General features: G+C 46.4%; 1 protein-coding gene and 1 long non-coding RNA gene across 3 annotated transcripts; one reads left to right on the top strand and one right to left on the bottom strand.

Annotated features, from left to right (window-relative positions):
• The first annotated feature begins 223 nt into the window (after positions 1 to 223).
• Positions 224 to 3,745, top strand: WNT8A (Wnt family member 8A). The gene is given in 5 exon segments (XM_069029026.1): positions 224 to 402; positions 489 to 522; positions 735 to 873; positions 1,792 to 2,174; positions 3,165 to 3,745. Coding segments are annotated over 5 exon segments (1,188 nt in total). The 5' UTR covers positions 224 to 331; the 3' UTR covers positions 3,726 to 3,745.
• A 4-nt stretch (positions 3,746 to 3,749) lies between these two features.
• Positions 3,750 to 17,447, bottom strand: LOC138118183 (uncharacterized). 2 transcript variants are annotated; one of them, XR_011155024.1, is made up of 6 exons: positions 17,363 to 17,447; positions 17,236 to 17,284; positions 14,791 to 14,843; positions 7,566 to 7,810; positions 6,706 to 7,238; positions 3,750 to 3,938 (listed from the first exon to the last, which is right to left on the bottom strand). It is a non-coding gene; the product is annotated as an uncharacterized lncRNA (long non-coding RNA). The 2 variants fall into 2 exon arrangements; XR_011155023.1 differs by lacking the exon at positions 3,750 to 3,938 and having other exon boundaries at positions 6,142 to 7,238.
• Between the last annotated feature and the right edge of the window lie 2,915 nt (positions 17,448 to 20,362).

Below are 20,362 nucleotides of genomic sequence, written 5' to 3'. Positions count from 1 at the left end.
TGTTAGGGAAGTTTGCTCTCCTTCAGACCATCCCGCTCCCAGGGACACCACGCCGCCTTTTGAAGTGCAACCTTAGGCGGTTCCTTGTCACCCATTGGAGCAGGAGCTTTTTTACCACATTAAGTCATTGGGTAGCAAATGAATGGGGGGTTTTGACTATTCACAACTTCACCTTATAAATATCAGCGTGGAAGGTTCCTGCAGCTTTGCTCCATCCCTATAGCTCACCTTGGGAAGGAGTGGAGGGAGGCGGCCCTGCTTGCTCGGAGACCTGCAGTGCGAAGAGCTACGGAGCAGCCAAAGGGATCCAACCCCACTCCTTGTGACAGCCATGAAGAGAAGCACCCTCCTCATCCTCTCCATCACAGGGGTCTACAGTGCCATTCTCCACACAGCAGCATGGTAGGGTCCAACTCAGTGGAAAGGGCATTTTTAGGGATGCTCTTCAGCCTGTGGTAAGGTGACTCATTTCATTTTCTTTGTTTCAGGTCTGTGAATAACTTTCTGATGACAGGACCTAAGGTAATTAACATACGGACTGCCAGGAATTTAAATGGAGTGATTTTGTTTTGCAAATGGGAACTAGTACTTTCCAAGGAACCAGACTTCCCAGAGCATATCGGCTCCAAGTCCTGCCAAGTACAGAGGGAAAAGACTCGCAACCTGCTCATGTCTGTTTTCTCTGATAAATGCTAAAACAGGGTGGATTTTAACCCCGTTGTTTCCCATGCCAGGCTTACCTGACGTTCTCCAGCAGCGTGGCGGCCGGGGCGCACAGCGGGATGGAGGAATGCAAGTTCCAGTTCGGGTGGGAGCGCTGGAACTGCCCCGAGAGCGCCCTGCAGCTCTCCACCCACAACCGGCTCCGCAGCGGTGAGTGCACCTTCACCTGCCGGCACCGCTCCCTGCCCCGGGATGCTCTGGCTGCCAGCTGGGATGTGCTCTGGAGACAGCCGGTGCTGCTGCTTTAACTGACTGACGGAGAGGGGTTTCATGTCCCAAAAATCACAGTTGTTTTTCCTTTATCTGTATTAATTGGTGTCATAAATATCACTAACATTTTCCGAGGGATCCCGGGCTCAGTCTTTCCCTCAGTGCTGCTTCATGGGTCTGCTCCTGCCACTTTGCATGCAGCATCCCGGGGAGTGCAGTGCTAGAGACACCCGAGCTTCCAGTGGGGAGAAGTGCAGGAGAAGCAAAGGGAGAAACCAGAGATGTATACTAAGAAACTGCCTTCATAAGAAAGCTGTGGATATATTTCAATATCATCTATTTCATCAGGCAAAAGTCTCCTTTTCCCCAGAGCAGCATCTCTATCTGAACCTGTTCAGAAAGCCAAAAAGGACTACACAGGAGTGTGGGTGCAGACAGCTGTTAGCACAGGTTCAAAGGATCAATGACTGTTTTCTCCAGCAGGCAAGATCAAAGCACAACATACCCCCAGGCAGGGAAGGAGAGAGATGAACCAAGCACTAGGTGAAGGGAGAAATAACTTGCCTTGGCCAGAGCAGGACTGTGGCATTGTCTTAAAATCCTACCCCGCCAAGAAGTTCCATCCCTTGTATTGACACCTGCATAATATTACACCAAATTGCTGTACCCTGTGATGCTGAAGCCTGAAAAGATCCAGTCATGAGCATTTAATTTCATTTCTGTAGCACCTTACCTTTTGAACAGAGCACGTGGGTATTTTCTCCTTGCACCTTTGCAGGAGAAAGAATTTCATTGCTGATAATCTGGGGCTGATGTCTACATTTGCACGTGACAGTATTTTTCCCCTCTCTCCCCCAGCTACCCGGGAAACCTCCTTTGTGCACGCCATCAGCTCGGCCGGGGTCATGTACACCCTCACCAGGAACTGCAGCCTGGGGGACTTCGAGAGCTGCGGCTGCGACGACTCCAGGAACGGCCGTGTCGGTGAGTGCCCTCCCAGGACAGACTGACCTCATCCTTCTGTCCCCACACGCAGCCCCACGGACTTCAGGGCAGAATCTGGGGCAGTTCTGTGCTTAGCCTGTGTCTGTCTTGCAGGTGGCCGAGGCTGGGTCTGGGGAGGATGCAGTGACAACGTGGAGTTTGGGGAGAAGGTTTCCAAGCTCTTTGTGGATGCCCTGGAAACAGGACACGATACCCGTGCGCTGATTAACCTGCACAACAATGAAGTTGGGAGACTTGTAAGTACTACTACTACTACTACTACTACTACTACTACTACTACTACTACTACTACTACTACTACTACTACTACTAATGTCTATACTGAAAACAAAATCTAGGCTGTTCAGGTCCCAATTTTCAGGCCCCTGTGACAATCCAGGCCCAGTAGTGGTTGCATGGGGGAAAAAACACAGCCAGAATCTGGCCTTGAACCTCAACACAGGGAATCCCAGCAAGAGTTGTTCCCACTTCCAGCTTCGGCAGCTGTGTAATGCAATTAAGTGCTGGCACACACCGCTTATTCAGAAATGCATGGGGTTTGTAGCCACCTCTAGGCTTGTCTGGTCTGCAAAACAAAGCCAGAGCCACCTTCCTTACTTTCTTGCAATATGCATTTCCAAGCTCTTTGGCCGGGAAGGCAGGTGTGAGCTGGCCCTGCTCACAAGCCAGCCAGACTCGTCCCAGCTCCTGCCCGGGCCATGGGAGCTCTCAGCATCTTGCCAAACCTCCTTGTCTGTAAAAACAAGGATGACAACACTTAACATACCTATCTCATAGGGTGTGTCAAGGCTTAATCTCACATAGATACCAGTGATTGGGACCTTATAAATACCAGAGGGAGATATGCAGATAATATCTGTGAAGCGCTTGGCCTGGAGGAGATGCAGAGAGGTTGGGTATGGTTATTCCAAAGCAGTTTCACACATTTTGAATGAAACCTCTGAAAGAGATGATAGGTTGGTGCTGCTGAGTGGCGTGAGAAGGGCATGACCTGACAAAGACACTTTCTTCCTGGCCTGGATTCTCCTGGAAGGGCTGGGAACAATAGTTTGTGCCCACTTATTTCTGGGACAGATGTTTTCCAAGAACTAAGAGCATCAGCTCGTGTCTTGGAAAGACCTGAAATCACACCAAACACAAGCCACTTTTGATACATCGTCCCCAAATTACAAGTGCTGTAGAGCCTGATTTTGAGATTTCCTAATTTCTTCACCTCTCCCACCAAGGCAGTGAAAGACACAATGAAGAGGGCCTGCAAGTGCCACGGGGTGTCGGGTAGCTGCAGCATCCAGACCTGCTGGCTGCAGCTCGCTGAATTCCGCGAGATCGGCAACTACCTGAAGATAAAATACGACCAAGCCCACAAGCTGGAGATGGACAAGAGGCGGATGAGAGCCGGCAACAGCGCCGACAGCCGCGGGGCCACAGCAGAGACCTTCCACCACATCCACGCCTCGGAGCTCGTCTTCCTGGAGGACTCCCCCGACTACTGCACGAGGAACGCCAGCCTGGGCCACCACGGCACCGAGGGCCGCGAGTGCCTGCAGACCGGCAAGAACCTCTCGCAGTGGGAGAAGAGGAGCTGCCGGCGGCTCTGCACCGAGTGCGGCCTGCGGGTGGAGGAGAGGAGGACGGAGGTGGTGGCCAGCTGCAACTGCAAGTTCCACTGGTGCTGCACGGTGCGCTGCGAGCAGTGCCGGACACTGGTGGCCAAGCACTTCTGCACCCGCCGCGACTCCGCCGCCCCCAACCACATCAGGCAGAGGAACAGGGGCCACAGGAGATAGGGGAAGCTTTGGTGTCCTTACGCTGGGGAAGGAGCATCCTGGGGTCCAGAGGGTTGAGTGTGCACCGTGTGAGGTGATGGGGTCTCCTGTGGATGGATGCGGTGGGATCAGGAAGCACAAGGCGCGGGCGCTGAGGGACCACGGTCCTTCTTGCTTCCCTGTTTTTTCCTCAATATTTACCAGCAGCTTCCTTCTTCTTGGGAGTCACTTTACCTGTGTGTTGGACAGAGGGAGAAATTTCACGTTTTAGGTGGGCTCAACCCCTTGTGCCCCTGCCAGTGGGTCTGTCAATGCCAGCAGTGGGGCTCCAGCCCTGCAGCCAGAGGGGTGGGAACAGGTGCTGTGGCCAAAGCAGGTCCAGCTGGGTGATCCCATCCCTGCAGCCCCAGGTCCCGGCCATTCGTGCACAGCAGCTGCTTGGCAGCGTTTCTGCAGCAAAACTTACGCACTTTGTGATGTGAGAGGAGGATTGGCAGTGTCGTGGTGTGTATCACCACAACTGCAGCCTTTTGAGGGCTTTGAAAAGTTTACAGCCAGTGTTTACATATTTCCCTCCCCCCTTTTTTAATTTTGTATTTTGGCACAAGAAGCCCTGCCCCAAATAGACAATAGCTTCATGTATTTGTACTGGATAAAATTAATCAGTGTACAGTTCCTTTACTTTTTTGTTTTTAATTAGCAGATAAGAATTCAGAATTCTTTATGCCTAATGTTGTTTATTAATAAATTGTATTATTGCTTAGCACAATCTGTTTTCACTATGTATTTTGAAGGTATCCTTTAAGAGTTAGATTTTGGACTGTATTTTGCAATAAACCACAATGAAAAGAATTGGCTTTTTCCTTTCTGGCTTCCAAGCAGTATGATTTTAGGTGCAAAATTGTCCTTTTCTGTGTAAAACCCAGCACTTCCACGAATTTCCTCATCATTAATCCAAAAGCCACCAAGGGCGGTGAGTTTATTCTCCTGGATCTCAGTAAGTTGCCTCCAGCCTCCAGTCCCCGGAGGGTTGGCTTTAGTACCTATCACCGTAATCTCGCCCTTTCCAAGTGCTGAGTATGCGGACACAGCCTGGCTAAAGCTGATTTTGAAGCTCCCAAAGTCTCTTTAATTTGCTTCGACCCGACATCCCCCAGACAATGCAAGGCTGCCCCGCTTTGATGTGGAAAGCGTCACCATCGGCACTCACTGCAAATTTCTTGGAGGCACGAGAGGAACCCTTTGAACTGGAGCAGGAGAGAAAACTTGGGGACAGTTGTGAATGTGTCTGCTGGTTCCCTGCTGCTCCGGGTGCCAACAGGCCGGACCAGGTTGGGGGGGGCAGGAGGGGACAGCGCTGGCTGCAGCTGTCCCAGGGCAGGTCCTGCTCCTTGGAGTCAGAGCTGCTCCGGAGGGAGCCAGAGCTGTGCCATCACCTACACCCACGATGCAGGGCAAGGATGCTCGACCACGTTTGCTCTCCAGAGGAGAAGAGGGGAGGAGGAGAGACAAGTGTAAAATCCACAGCTCTGCCAGCACACTGCACCCACATTGCAAATGCTTCAATGCTATTTTATCCAGGTCTCCCTATGGCTCCCTGTGTAAACACAGCCTCAACACACACAAGAGCCAGATCAGGGAGCTCAGCTTGCAAAACACACTTTTTGAAAGCATAGCTGACTTCCATGCATTTATTTTATGCAAAGTGGGTTTTATTAAAGCTGGAAGGGTGACACCATCAGTTAGGGGGGCTTTGCTGCCTTCAGGGTAGCTATTTCTATTAAGTTATCCTACCCAAACAAAAAAACCCCAAGATTTTTGCACAGTGTTGCCACACAGCAGTTGCAACCGCCAAAAATTTAGGCTGAACTGGGAATGATAAAAACAGGCAAACAAAGCCACTTTCCTGCATCTCAAGCATTGGTTGACTTGTCTGCACAAATATTACCCCCAGGCTCTCTTTTTGTAATACCTGCTGTATTTGTTTGGACTGTGCTCTGGAGCCCCAGCAGCTGCAGGCACAGGGTACCACCAAAATCCCTCAAAATGAGGTTACAGAGAGCACAGGACAGTCCCTGTTGATGTGCTCAGATGAGGGAAACTATTTCACCAGGATAACTCCCAAGCACACATAGAGACCTTCCTGCTGTATACCAACAGCAGGTTAATAAACCACTCAGATAAATCCTGGGAGACAGGGCTGCCCGTGAATGGGTGGGACATGCTGTGTGTTATCTTACCCATTTCTCTGCAGCATCTTTCCAAACTAACATTCATGCAGAAAATAAGAAGCAAAAGGGTTGCAGGTGGCAACAGCACCAGGCCAAACCTCTGTCCCACACTGGCTCCATCCCAGGGAAATAGGGCTGGAGAGGGAAGTAGAGATACCACTGCCAAGACCAATCCTTTTCTCACTGAGCCCTCCCCTGCCCACCGACTCAGCATTCATATCCACCCTGTTGTAGTTAAATGCTGGAGATGAACTGTTCTTCCTTAAATTTGTCATCAAAGCCATTTACATTTCTGGTACCCAGACTCTCTAAGGCAAACGAGTGAATTGTACCCAAAAGCCAGAGACCAAATGCAAATCAAAGCAAACTCAGGAGAAAGTTACACACCATCCCATGACACAGATTTCCATTCTCTTTTTATACCTCGCAGAGACAATACTGAGACTGAACAAATACAAAAATCAACTCTATGGCTTAGAGTGGCACCTTGCCAGAGATATTACAGTCCTGGAGAAGCTGAAGTTTCCTCATCCTCCCCCTTGTTGCTTGGATACAAGAGTCATCAATTCTCACTACATTCAGCACAAAACAATGGAAATTCAAGATCGTCTTAATCCATCACAGCACTGTCAGGGAACCCTGACACCTCTGCCTGCTGCTGTGGTTTCTGTAATAACCCTCACAGAAATGCCATGGGCACAGAGGGGCACAGGGTAACAAATTCTGAGGATGCCACAGGACTGAGCTCATCATTTCAGCTGTGATTTTACCTGGGCAGCTTTTCTACTCCTGCAGAGCGCTTTCAAAGTGAGCTTTCAAACATGAGCACACACAGCAGAGCATAGTCCTGTCACTGGCTGCTTTGTAAAGACTCATTCTCCCACTGCAGCCAAAGAGCTTTTGTGGAGATTGGTGATGCCTTCAAGCCTGCACGTGTTTGCTCATGATCACCCAAAGTCAGCTCCAACCTGGGGCACTGATCCCAACCACCTGTAACTCACTGCACACTTCAGGAAGGGCTGGGCTAGCTCTATAAAGCCTTGAGGAAGAATCTGACCACTGTCCCCCAGTAATAGTATTGTAAGAGTGTTGATCCTAATTACAGTGAAAAGCTAAAAATCTCAATCTGGGCGTGGTGCTGCATGAACTCAACCCAAAAATCATGCTGTCTGTTAGCACTGCTTCTTCCTTGGAGCAGGGGCACTTCAGGCAGGGCTGTGGAGCCACTTGGACAGTTCTGGAGCAGCACCTTCCATTTTTACCAGCCACTGATATGGATAGAGCATCCTCTGTGATAAGAAATCTGTGGAACAGCAGTGGAATCAGCTCAAAATCACCATTGCCTTTGTGGAGGTTTAACACAAGTGTCCCAGCAGTGAATTTGTGCCTTTATTGTGGGAGAGGGATGGTTTACAGTCCATTTTCAGTGAGAAAGGGAAACACTTTCCAAATGATGAAATAATATAGGCTAGCTATAGTGTTACCACAGACCAGGGCAGGTTTATGTCAGAGGTACCTGCTCAACTAACAGAGGGTCAGAAGATCAGTGTCGGGGTGTTCATACCATGATAACAGCCCAGGCTAAGCCCACAAGCTTTCCCAGCCCTTCCCATCTAACCCAGGATCATACCTGTCACTGTTTCACCAGCAGCCTCTTGGCCATGCTGCGCTGCTGTCCAGGTGCCCATCCCAGCACCCTCACCAGGGACAGCAACCACCAGTTTTCTTCTGGCTTCTCCTTCCCAGCAGGTGGAAATGCCCTCACAGCTTCATTCCCCTTCAGGCAGGAGCATGGGCATGACTCACGTGGCCTTGGCTGGGGTTGCCTCCCTCAGTGCATGAAGGAAGGTGAAGTTCAGGGGTGCAGGTGCCAGCCTGTATCAACAGAGACAGACAGCACGTCCTCGGGGCTGCCCAGCACACAGAGCCAGGCTGGGGCTGTGTTTGTGTGGGGGCTGAGGATGTCACCCAGCACAGGAACCGGACCTGTGCTGTTTCCTTTGCTCCCTCTCGCAGAAAAGAGTGCAAGGATGGTCCGGCAGGGAATTCACACCATCACCGCCAGCCTCTCCCAGCAGGCTGGTGGGGACAGTTCTGCTCACCTGCCCCAAGCACCCTCTCCTCAACAGGTCACACTGTTGCACAGTGACCATCAGCAAGCAGGGAATTGAATTTATTTAATACACAAAGTGCAGGTTCTGCAGATGATTTTGCAAAGCAGTTTGGAGGTGGATGGCTTTTGGCCTGGCACTGCTGCCTCCTGCCCCACTCCCACCCCAGCTGGGGGCTGTTCCCTCCCCCAAAGCCCCACCACAGCCCCCACTGCATCCTACCAGCATCCCCCCTTTCCCCCAGCCTGCTTCCCTTCAGCTGTTAAACTCCTTGCCTACTGGATTACCTTTAATTTATGCCCCCAGTGCCCTTTCATGGATTATAATTCTGTATGAGATGTTTGTGCCGTATCCTCCCCCCGTATTAAAATGTCAGGAGTATATCCCCAGGCCATCCATCTTCAACACTTCCGCAAGGGCTTGGCAATTCTCTGACATGAATATTATGGCTCTCCATGCAGAGCCTCCATCACTCAAGCTGACAAGTGTTAGAATCTCCTCTCTTGAACAGGCTAAGTGACCTTTTCATATGCAGCGTAGATTCCCGGTCACGCTGCATCTGGTGCAGTGAAACCAGTGAGTGCCAGCAATTCCCTAAAGTCTTAAAAAACAAGTCACAGGTCCTTTTCGACTTGCAAAACCAACCCTTAGCATGACAAAGTTAAAGGGCCTGAATCAGTCCCTGGTTAGCTGCTGTTAGTGCCAGTCCCAGAGAGGAGGATGAACAAGCATCCCTTCCATGCCTTCTGCGGGATTTATCAACAGGGATTTTCAGGGGAAGATGGGAGGATTTGGGTGTCTGGCTTGTTGGAGTGCATAGGAAAGGGTTTTGTGACCAGTTAGTGACTTGACAACCTCAACTCTAGTCTTAAACAATATATATTTAAGTGAGGTGCTTAAAGTTAGATCTCCAAACCCCACCAGCCTGATTTTCAAAGCTGCTGAACTCCTGGGCTTCCCACAGTTGTGTGCAGGAGCTTCCCTCTACCTGTGCCTAGAGAGAAGCTGAAGGAGAAAACAACCTTTAAAGCTCCTTTCCAGCTCAGACTTCCCAGCTGTGCTGCCCTGGGGACACTCCAGTCCATGTTGCTCGACAGAAAGTGAATCCCCTGGAGCGTAACTGTGTGGTGATTCAAGTTAAATCCCTCCTACAAAATTCACACGTTACCCCAAGTCTTTGGCTAAAGTGGTGCCTAATTTTTTTTCTTCTCTAGAGGGCAAAGGGACTTTCAGAGCAACTTCGCCACCTTCCCCCTACAGAGGGACTGGTGCTGGCTCACTGCCAGCACAGAGCAACAAAAACTTGTTAACACCTTTTCGGCTCCCTCTTAATAAAGTCAAGGCAATTAACAGCTTCACTATTTACAAAACAAATCCTCTTTGCAACACCTGAGAAAAAGAGTTACAAGTGTTTCCCAAACATTTCTCAGCTGGGGAGGACACCTACAATAACTGTCTGCTGGGATGTACTGCATCTGCTTTCCCTGGCTGGAGAGTCCATGCTTCCCATGGAATGCTGCATACTCAGTATGAATTCATACTGCACTTCCATCCAGGGGTCCCGATCAAGCACAGGTCTACTGGGAAAGGTTCTTATCCAAAGATTTCTCCAAGGAAAAAGGTGTACAGGGAGCCAGGGTGTCAATTTATTGCCCTCTTGCTGGTCCATATTTCTGGTATGGCCACATGGTACAAGAGGTGGGCATAGAGCAGGTTGCTCCCCTCTAGAAATGCCTCCAGGGATGGCTGGGAGTGAGTTGGTAATGTACAGCATATTTACCTCTGCAGAGGGATTCACAAGCTCCCCCACCTCTTTTTCTGGTTCCCTGCTCTCTCCTAGGATACAATCCATGCCCCCCACTTTGCAAATCACTGCCCTGGCTTACAGTGCAGTAAATTCCCCCTATTCAAACAAGCCCCAAGGAGCTGAGCCATATAACAGAAGATTGATTGATTAGAGAAAATCAAATAAATGTAACTTGCAATGTCCTTTCAAAATTAATTCCTTCCTTCTCTTTTGCTCTCCCATCCCACTCTCCCTTTTCCAAACACACAGAGTGGCTCATATTTTATGAACAAGAAAGATGAGGTGCTCCCTAATTAAACTATTATTTATGTGTAGAGATAGCTGCTGGGACAGTTTCACACAAGAGCTCTCCCAGACAAAGTGGACTTGGTCCAAACATTTCTGGAGATTAGAAAAGACCCTTTTAAAGTGTGCACCAGGTCTTGGACCCAAGCTCATCCCTCCCAGAGGGTCTGAAATGCATAGAAGAAAGGAGAGGGAGTTGGTGGTAACTCCAAGTGCAGTAAGGAGCAGAGATAGACAGCCACAGCTAAGAAATGTTCACCAAATGTAGTCAGGATGCAAAGATGAGTTGCAATCATGTGGAACAGAGCGAGTCAGAGACAGAAAATGAGAGTAAGTCTAAATCTGTCATAGAATGGGATTGTGGAGCTTTACAAGCAGTAGGACATGATGGGAAATAGAGAGGGAGATCTCAAGAAGTATTTTAGGTATTCTTTTTCTTTCTCTCTCTATTCTTTCTTCAGTGTCCCATGCAACATTAATTGAAGCCCCTTGTGGGCACAGCCAGGAGAGAATAGCTCGTCAGGGGACATGTGAGCACAGAGCCTGGACAGTAAACGGCCCTTCATTTCCTCCTCTGATGCTTTCAACAGCACATGGGATGCCATAAAAGATGATAATGACGAGGTCAGTGGAAAGACTGTAAAACAGTGGGGAGGGGCACAAGGGTTACCTCACTTGGGCTCAAACTCGGGCCATGCATGGACTGAGTTTGCCGGTTGTAAGCTCTGCTTGGGACCATGGCTGCACTCCCTGTCCCGCCTGGCCTGGGTGCCAGCACTCAAACTGGACTGTGGTGAGATTCCTGGTTTGAAATGCTGGGTTGTGATGTCAGGGGGACTCTTTATTGACTCAGATCAAGCCTGGACACAGGCAAGGGTGAGAAGTTTCTCACATTTCTTCTCAATTCCACAGGGTTTTCTAACTCACAGAGCTGTGGCTCCTGGCCTGACACTTCTAGGGGATCATCCATCAAGACTAGAGCCGGCAGTTTTAAACGCAGTAATTTCTATTTCTCTCCCTTATGCCCAGTGCTTTGAAGCTAAACCTACTCTGGCCCAGCTCTTCATTCCCACTCCTGCCAGGCAGACTTCTGCTGGCTGGCTGCCATCAGCTGTGGTAGGGACAAGGCACCTCCTCCCTATCTCTAAGTGGATTTCGAAGCCAATGAGCAAGAGAATAATTAAATTAACTCAGTCCTGAATACCTCCCGAGGTGCCAAGCATGCCCAGCATTACAGCTGCACCACAGGTGTCTGGAGAGCAGGTAATTCCAGCCAGGCACAGGCTGCAAATGTGGCTCCCGGGGACGTCTCTGCTGGCACAGGAGCACCAGCCAGTCCTGGACAGCAGCGCTGGGAAGAGATTCTCAGGATGGCTGTGCTCGAGTCGCTTGAGTCCAGGAGTAAGACAGCTACATTTATGCTTTGATGTGCTTGAGTTAAGAAGATTTATCCCAGGGCAAACACAGTTGTGCTTCCCAGCCTGGACTACTTTACTCTCCTGTTTCTTTCTTGTCCCATGGGCTTTCCCCTGCAGGGTGTCAGGGCTGTCATCTCAGGTCTCAGCCTCTGTTTTACCAAACAACCTGCTATTTAAATTCCCTGAGAAACATCTATATGCTTTTGACTATGGCACATTGATTTCTTTCTCTCATCTGCTACAGGCCATGAGACTTGAATCTGGATTTGAGACAGCCCCTGATTCAGGAATGATCAGGTCATAGCCTGCACTCAGCTCCAGCTCCAAGGTGTGCACGGGGAGCCTGCCCCAGCTCTGGCCAGGGTGGAGGCAGGGCAGAGGACATCCCCGCTGCAGAGCTTTATCTCCCTCATCACCAGAGAGCTCACAAATCACTGTCCAGTCCCTTTCAAGCAGTTGGGAGCATTAAATTGTACCTCTTGTATCCAGACACCATCCAATCTCCCAGGACCAGGCCAGGTACATTGATAAGGAGATAGTGTAAATGGTCAAACAGGATGGAGCCAAAATTCACAATTTCCTGTGTTTTAACTTAGCAAGTGCCATATCAACAGGGGAGTCTTTTTTGGATTATCTCCCATTCCAAAGGGGGCTGTTGTGGCCAAGGAGCCGCCACTGTACTGCTTCAGCGTAGAGGATTTCTGGTCTCCTGTGACACTAAGTACAGGGTGCTCTGTACATTTTCAGCACAAATTTAATTACAGCTATGATCCAATAAATATTTGGGAAGAGTAACAAATAGTGCTACAAAGAGAACAGAGTGGCAGTCAGCTCCTTCCAACTCCTCAGTTTTAAACCCCAGATGGTCTCAGGGGCACTTCCACTCTTTCTGTTCTGAGCAGAAGATATAATTAATTTCCACATCACCCTGGTTTGTTCAGTATCAAATAAACTATCCTGCCTCCTAACCAAGCTAACCACTGGCAAACCCCTTCAGCTCATTCTCTTGGCTGTAAGCAGACACTGACCTCATCCCACGGAACTATTTTCCTGGAGATGACTTGGGGCACTAAAAATGCAGCTACATCTTGGTAGGTTATTAAATCCACATGTGAAAATAAACTCATCTATCATCTCATGCATGTGGTTTAGCTTCCTTTCAAGAAGATATAAATGTACTAGAGCATCGCATTAAAGCAATTTACATGTCTTGCTTTATTTTCCCAGACAGGAGATTTCTTCCTTGGAGATTACCGGCTTTTAGGAAAACATATCAACTAAGGAGTCATGGAATAACAGAATTGACCTTCAGGTGCTACCCCTTGAACAAATACCACCATGACCTGTGTTTTGAAGGATGGCTGACATTTTGCACAGGCTCCTTCAACCTCAAAACACTTATTTTCAAAGCCACATGGTGACATCAAGATCCAGAGGCTGGAAAAATGAAAGCAGAAAGCAGCAAAGCTCTGCTGAGATGAGCTCCACAAGCTCTCAAGTGCCAGAGACAGGCAGAGAGCAATGGGACATTGCATCTCCTGCTCACCCACAGCACCAGTGTGCAGCTCCTTCTGTGAGGGACCAAAGACAAAGCCTCATTTTCTGAGACACTGGGGCAGACACTTCTCTGCTGCCTGAAAGACATGAACTCTTGAGACAGCTAAATAAATGAAACCAGAAAAGACCATTAGAGAAAAAAAAACAACCAGAATCCTTTAAAAAAGGTTTCGATGTGCTAGTCATCCTTCTTAATTCCAGCTGTGTCCTTGTCACCATGGACATGTTGGCTTTCACCCTGCTCCTCAAAGGTTTGACTGCTAATCCACCCACCAGTCCTTGAGGAATACACCCCCTGGAGACATCACCTGGGTTAGAATAGTCCTCACTTCTCAACAACAGCACTTTATGGCCCTGGCTGCCTCTGGTATGGCATGTTTTCCATTGCACTGTGACAAATTACAAATTACTTAAAAACACTCCTTCCACATTAATCATGTAAGAGGAACAAAGTACTTTGTGCCAACATTCTGACACTTGCCCTGGAGAGCCCTTTTCTCCTGGAGAGTGGAGCCCATCAGTTTGCCAGAGCAAGATAATCAAAGCACGATCATCACATCAGGCTTGGACATCTCAAGGAGGGATGTATAAGAGAAGGTTGTAAGAAAAGAAGCAAATTTATGCTTCCTGCAATGATGAAGAAAAATTTATTGATTGGGCCTGAAGGGATGTAAGGAAAAAGGTCTCTTTTCTGTAGAGCAAACCATTAGAACTAAGAACTTCCCATTTCTTCTCTCATCTCCCAGAGCCCTACTAACTTAGCTGAATGGGTTAATTGTGACTCATCTTATTATTTCTTCCAAAGAAAAGATCCAAAAAGTTACTGCATTCCCCTTAGATATCTGCACCTCCTGCTGTGGCCTGAACTTAAGACACCAGAGGAGCTGCAATTTTAGCTGCACTGGAATGTTTTGGTTTTCCCTTGCAAAACAGCCCCATCTCTCCAAGTGTGAATGTGCTTCAGTTACCTAAACATACTTGAGAGGGGCAAAAAGAAAGGAAATTTCCATTTTTTATACTTAACTGAAGAATTCTCATTGTTGTTGAAAGCAAACAGAAAAGGGCATGCCTCAACATGTTCCCCTGGCACTATGGACCAAGGGAAGACAAAACTTTTAGAAGACGATTTTTTTCTATAAAAAATAAGCAAATTCCCATCAGTAATGTGTCACCTCTGGACCAGTGCGCAAATCCTACAGCCTCCATGGGCAGAAACAGTTTAACATTACACATGTGGGCACATAAAAGACACATTGTATTTTTGGAAAACTCCCCTGGCACCAGACACAGCTATTTCACATCCACGGGTGGGTTGGCACACACAAACAGTGAAAATTATTCTGTATTTAAACTTTCTCAACCATAAGGAAGAAAACCTGTAGCAGAATTATAAATTATTACTAGGTGACAATGAAACTATTAATTTTCATTGGAACTGGACAGGTAGATAAAGATCTAATTTCTTGTCAGTACAAGGGAGTGAAAATCAAAAGCTGCCACCTTATACTGTCAGGATGCTACAATCTCAGGTCACACCCAAATTGATACAATATGTCAGAATTCACCTCAGTAGAATTATACCAGATTATAGTACCTAAGGACATGGCCAAGCATCATCTTCTGCAGCAAATCTCTAAAAGCATACATAAAATTGTTCAACTAAAAAATATACTTTACCTTGCACCTTTTCCTTCATGTCAGCTGATGAAAGTCACATCAACTGTTTGTACCTAGAAAGAAATCCAACAGTTAGGGCAGAATAAAAATAGCTACAAATTTTAATTGTCTGTCAGCCTTTGCTCTCTGTGCCCAGGCCAGTCCTTCTGCACATACCGGCGATCATGGCTGAGCTGAAAGGAGCTCAGTCAGAATATTTGAAAGGTGGATGTCCTGGTTTAGGGATAGGGAAACATTTCATTTCTGTGTTGTTGGAACAGAGGAAGACAAAGCAGAGGATCACACATGTCCTCATTTGGCCTTTTCTCTACCTGTTCTGTTTCACAGCTCTAAACACAGTGTCAGTGAACACCTTGTGATTTCCCCTTGGATCATCACCTTCGGTGGCTGTAGACAACAATGCAGAACAGAAAACAGAACTGTTGAAGGTGCTGCTGGAGCAGAGAAGCACGGATTCTCCAAGCCACAGACTCATCTGTACCCTGGAGAGGAATGACATCTGTACCCTGGAGAGGAATGACTCCACCTAGGAGTTGTGCTCCAAACCTGCTACTTCCATACACAACTTCAGAGCTGTGCCAGCTCTGTTTGTTTCCACTTCCAGAGATGAAAGAAATTTGGCTACTAATTTTTGATCACTGCTTTCAGAAGTCCAGAAGTCATTAACAGACTTGCAACAGCATTACCACAGTGATAGCAGCTATCTTCATTAAAACCTCATACCACACTTAATACTACACATATTCAAGTAGAAAAGCCTCCAAAGAAATTATTCAAAATGTGAGATGCCAAGCGATCCAAGCACCAAACCACTGGCAGACCATGAGAACACAGGTGTTAAGCTCTCCATTCCTCCCTACAAGTAGGTACTTATATAGTGCACATGCAGTAACCTTGTTACTTGTGCATTTGCACATATTTTCCATGATTCTATGATTCTAGATCCTGCTGCAGCTCCAAGGAAGGACCCACGGAGTCTTTTCACTAGTCCATTCCTTACCTTCACACTTGTAGCACCTGTGTACTGCCAGTTCCTTTGTACATCATTGCTCATCCACTGAGGAGAGATATTATAAAGAAATCAGGTATCATTATTAAAACCATCTTTATGGATGACTTGGAATTGTTCATTCCAGGAATTCCACATAGTCATAAAAAGGAACATTTTGCATAGAGACAGAACAACTGGTAAGGATATATCATGGCTGCTTTGTGCTGTGGTGGCAGCCTTTGCCATGGGTAATGACTAATTAACATCAATAATAACACTAAGTTTGGAGAATGTCTCAGCACTTCGTCAGCACTCAGGTAAGGCAATGTTTTATTGCAGCTCATTAAAGGGAAAAAAAAAAGCAATAAAAGGCTTAAGAAACATCACAGATCCTGACTACATGAAGCTAATAAACAGTATGATAAACTATCATTTACATGAATAAGAAAAGGAATGGACATTTCATTTCCTATGCCTTTGTTGCTCCCATTCAGTTGCACTGATGGGGCTGTTTGGGGAAGCCCCACAGTGCCTGTTTACAAGAGAACTTTGCAAAACAAAGACAATCATGGTCAAAACTTTGCTGGTCAATTCAGTATATTTACATGGAAGAGCTTCGAAGAAAACAAGTGTTCTGAAATACCCTCATGGGATAGTTCAGCTGGAAGTGGTAAGTAGCAGGGAAGGATCTCATGGCTATCTATATGTGTGGTGGCCGCAGAAAAAGCATCTGGTTTTCAAACAGAGGTTTGATCAAACGTTCCTCATCCAGGCAAAAATACTATTGCACAACTCCCTGAGAAAAATGGCAACTGCCAAAGTGTTCTGCATGCAGGGAACAGCATTGTCCAAATCTGGTTCCTGAGAAATCAGGCACAAGCTCTTTGCTTTCCATAAATGTGGAAAATGTGCCATGCAACACCTGACAATACATTTCAGATGCACATACACCATCTGAGCAGCTCCCAGAAAAAATCCCATTTTCTCTCTTTCTTTTAACTAACAGAATGGAATTGCTCCAGATTTACAATGAAGCAACCTAAAAGCACAGTTGGAGCCACTGTTTTTAAGAAGACCTTGTTATGCCATAACTTTTCACAGTTCAGTTGCTAAATTACACATTATAAAAATAAGTGCAATTGAGAGACTGTGTTAATCTCAGAAGTTTAAACATTGCTCTGTAATGACTGCTTTATAGTGGCCCATAGTAAAGTGCTTTATGGGGCGTGCAGGAGATTTGTCTGCACGCGTCCGTTAAACACTCCTGGGAATTTTGTCACACAGAGAGAGACGAGGCCTGACATAAAACTAAACATGGACAAAACACTGCCTCATTCACCCAGCACCAGGAATGCCACCCAGTAAGAAAACACTTTACAACACCTAAGAGAGATAAGAACCACCAGCCATTGGAGCAATAAGATGTTGCTTTTGGAAATGCAGGATTTCCTAACCTGAAAATCAGTGCAGATTCTGGAAGCACAACAAATACACGACTGTCCCCTAGCAAGGAAATGAGAGCTTAAGCATTGATTATAAATAAATAATAAAGAAGCATGGGTGGTTTGTAGAGTAGCTTACTAAAGCCAAGAGTAGAGCCAAATTAGGTTCTTGCACATAAAAATTCCCTGGAATTTAGGGTGAGTTCATACGTGGCTCCTTGCTCAGGCAGTCTGCAACTGACAGACTGCACCCAGCTGCCTTTTCTCTCTGGCCAAACAGGATCCATCCATGTTGACTCAGATCCCAGGTGAAAAGACTTTCCAATAAATTAAATGTGATGGTAACAAAGTTGCAGACATGGTACCAGAGTTGTGTTTTGGCTTTATTTTTTAATAATCATGCTTCAGAATAGCACCACAGCTAAGCCAGTCAAGGGTTCTCAGGGGACAAAACTTGATGCCACCAAGACAAATATAAGCACACCCAGCAAGGCACTACATGAAGATCTTTGTGCAAAAGCATCACCTCCCTCAGCCCTAAAACACTCACAAGCAGTGAACTGAATTCTCAATCCTTCAGTGTTACCATTATTAGAGTATCATTCACCCACTTGTCTGCAAACTGCCTTCTTCTCCCACCAACTGCTCTGCCTCACAACAATACCTCATTTCTGGCTCAGAAGATCAACAAAAAGCTCTCCCCTGAGCTTTGGCAGTGTCCCCATGATCACTTGGCAGGAGGCAGCATGACAATGATTTGACAGGCATCCTCCCAAGGAGACTCCACACATCAGTCACACTGCTGACACACTCCACACCCAGAGGAGGTCATCCACACCAGGGGAGATTTCTAGGTGCAGGCAGCTGCTCTTGATTGACTATCCTAAAGCAGCAGGTTTTCCTGTTTCACTAACAGCAGAACCAGGAAGTACCTATTTGCTGTGATGATCCTGGTGACACTGCCATGCTTGTTGGGGCCAAGTCTGCTTTAGTAAAGCAAAGCAGCAGGTAATGAGTAGAGAGGACTGAAGTCCTATTTCTAGTCCAAGGACAAATCTATTAAAAGGAAATAGTACTGCAAAAACAATTGTAAGTTATCTTTTTTAGATGATCTTTATGATGTGCAAAGAGTCTTTCCAACAAAATGGAAATAATTTCTCTTCTGATTTTGTTTTTTTAAAGAAAATTGAACAACCATGATATTTTCAGAGGATGAGCTGTTGTTGAGTACCACCAAAAATGACCAACATTTACTGTGCAGAACAACACAAATTATCTTGATCTGACTACTCTGACTGAATGAATTAACACTGACACTCATCAACTGTTGCTTAAAGGATGGTCAAGATTAATAGCTTAAATGAAGGAAGAAACACAAATCTTTTTCTACATGAGAAAAGCAGGAGTTTGCAAACCTCCATGAAACAATCTTAAATCTCCTGAATGACAGTCCCAAGCTCTGACCAGTGACTCATTTCTGAAGCTGAGCATGCTGGAGTGCTCTGACAGATGCAGACAATGGGGAACTGCCTTCGACTGAGGCTTCTGCCATCTTTAAAGTATGTCCAAGGCTCCTGGCAGTTTAACTGTTCCTGAAGACAATAACTCCCTTGTGAGACAGGAAGGCTGAACAATCACATATTTCAAGACTAGCTCAGTCTGTACAGTTCCAAGAACAACTTCCAGTGCAGGTGAGATAGCAAGCATATGATAAGCAAAGTTCCAGGAGGAACTCTGTTGAAAAAATAGAATTATGGGAAGCAGATTGAACTGCTCATTTTATGGACATAGCTCTATTCCAGCACTAAGGCAGTAAACTAAAATGAACTCCTTCAAAGTTAAAAATGCCCAATAAAACTCAATAGGCAAGGTAATCATTTTGACTTGACAGAGGGAGAGGACAGATTACTCGTCCTTGCTGACATTGACATCTTTCAGTTAATCTGGCTACATTTTCTGTGCTATGGAATCATAACCCTGGCCAAGCCTGTACCACTCCGGGCTAAATAAAAACCTAAAGACCATAAGAAATGTAGCAGCACATGCCCCAACAGCCTCTCCCATGGTGTCACAGCTCCCCCACGGGACCAGGCTGCTTGGCCATTTCACATTCCCAGGATGCATCCTCTGCCCACATCCTATTTATTAATGCAGGTTCCTCAGGGTCTCAGCTGTGAGATCTGCTGGATCAATTCTTGTCCTATGTGTAGGGATACAGTGAGGCAGGACGGCACCCGTGGGATAAAGGCAACTTCTCTCTTTCCACCTTTTCCTTGGGAAAATGGAAGCAAACACCAGTCAGCAATTGAAGGTGTTAGCTCCAACATCAGAGGATAATTCCATGATAGATGAACACCTGAATGACTGAGAGTCTATATTATGTGGGTGATAAAGGTGACATTTGCAACATCAGCTGCCTTTGTCCTTTCTCCCACCCCCCGGATAAGGATCCACCTACTCTCATCCAACATAATGTAGCTCTGGCACAAAAGCAAAACCTAAAACTCCAGCAGTAACACAAAGGATGTATTTATTGTCAAACAGTAGCACATCAAAATAAGCAAGCAAATATCATACTAACTAACAAAATGCAGGGGAATGCCTTGTGAATTCACCGGATTTTAGTTTCTGAATTTTCAGAATTTTTCAGGTGTTTTCAGAAAACAGAAATTCTTATTTGGCTGACAGGAAAACACAATGCACAACCATCCATCAGACACATAGGGGGACAATAATTATAGGCAAAATAAACTGGTTGTAAACAGATCTGTTTACTGTATTTCTAACCACCTCATACTTTTCAATATTTGAGCGTTTGGGCTTTCTTTTTTTCCTTATCTTAGAAGTCCCAAGATTTATAGGTCTTGGTACTGTTTCTAAATGTTTATTATCTGGTATTATTAACTGGTACTTGGACCAGTTTCTAAATGTTTATTATCTGGGCTGGCAATAGTGGTTTGTTCCACTGAGAGCATAAACAATTCACTTAAACAAAGTTTGATGTTACGGACAAATGACTTCTGTTTCTCATAATTACTCAAATTGAGGAAGCAAGTTTTTTCATGAAACAAATTATGAAATTGCTTATTTAGTATTAGTCAAGCATACTCATATTTCAGAGTTATGAAAATTACACTGT

The sequence above is a fragment of the Aphelocoma coerulescens genome, chromosome 13 (assembly GCF_041296385.1).
Source record: "Aphelocoma coerulescens isolate FSJ_1873_10779 chromosome 13, UR_Acoe_1.0, whole genome shotgun sequence".
Classification (NCBI taxonomy): Eukaryota; Metazoa; Chordata; class Aves; order Passeriformes; family Corvidae; genus Aphelocoma; species Aphelocoma coerulescens.
The sequence above is the reverse complement of the archived record's forward strand: the minus strand, read 5'-3'. Positions and strand labels throughout refer to the sequence as shown.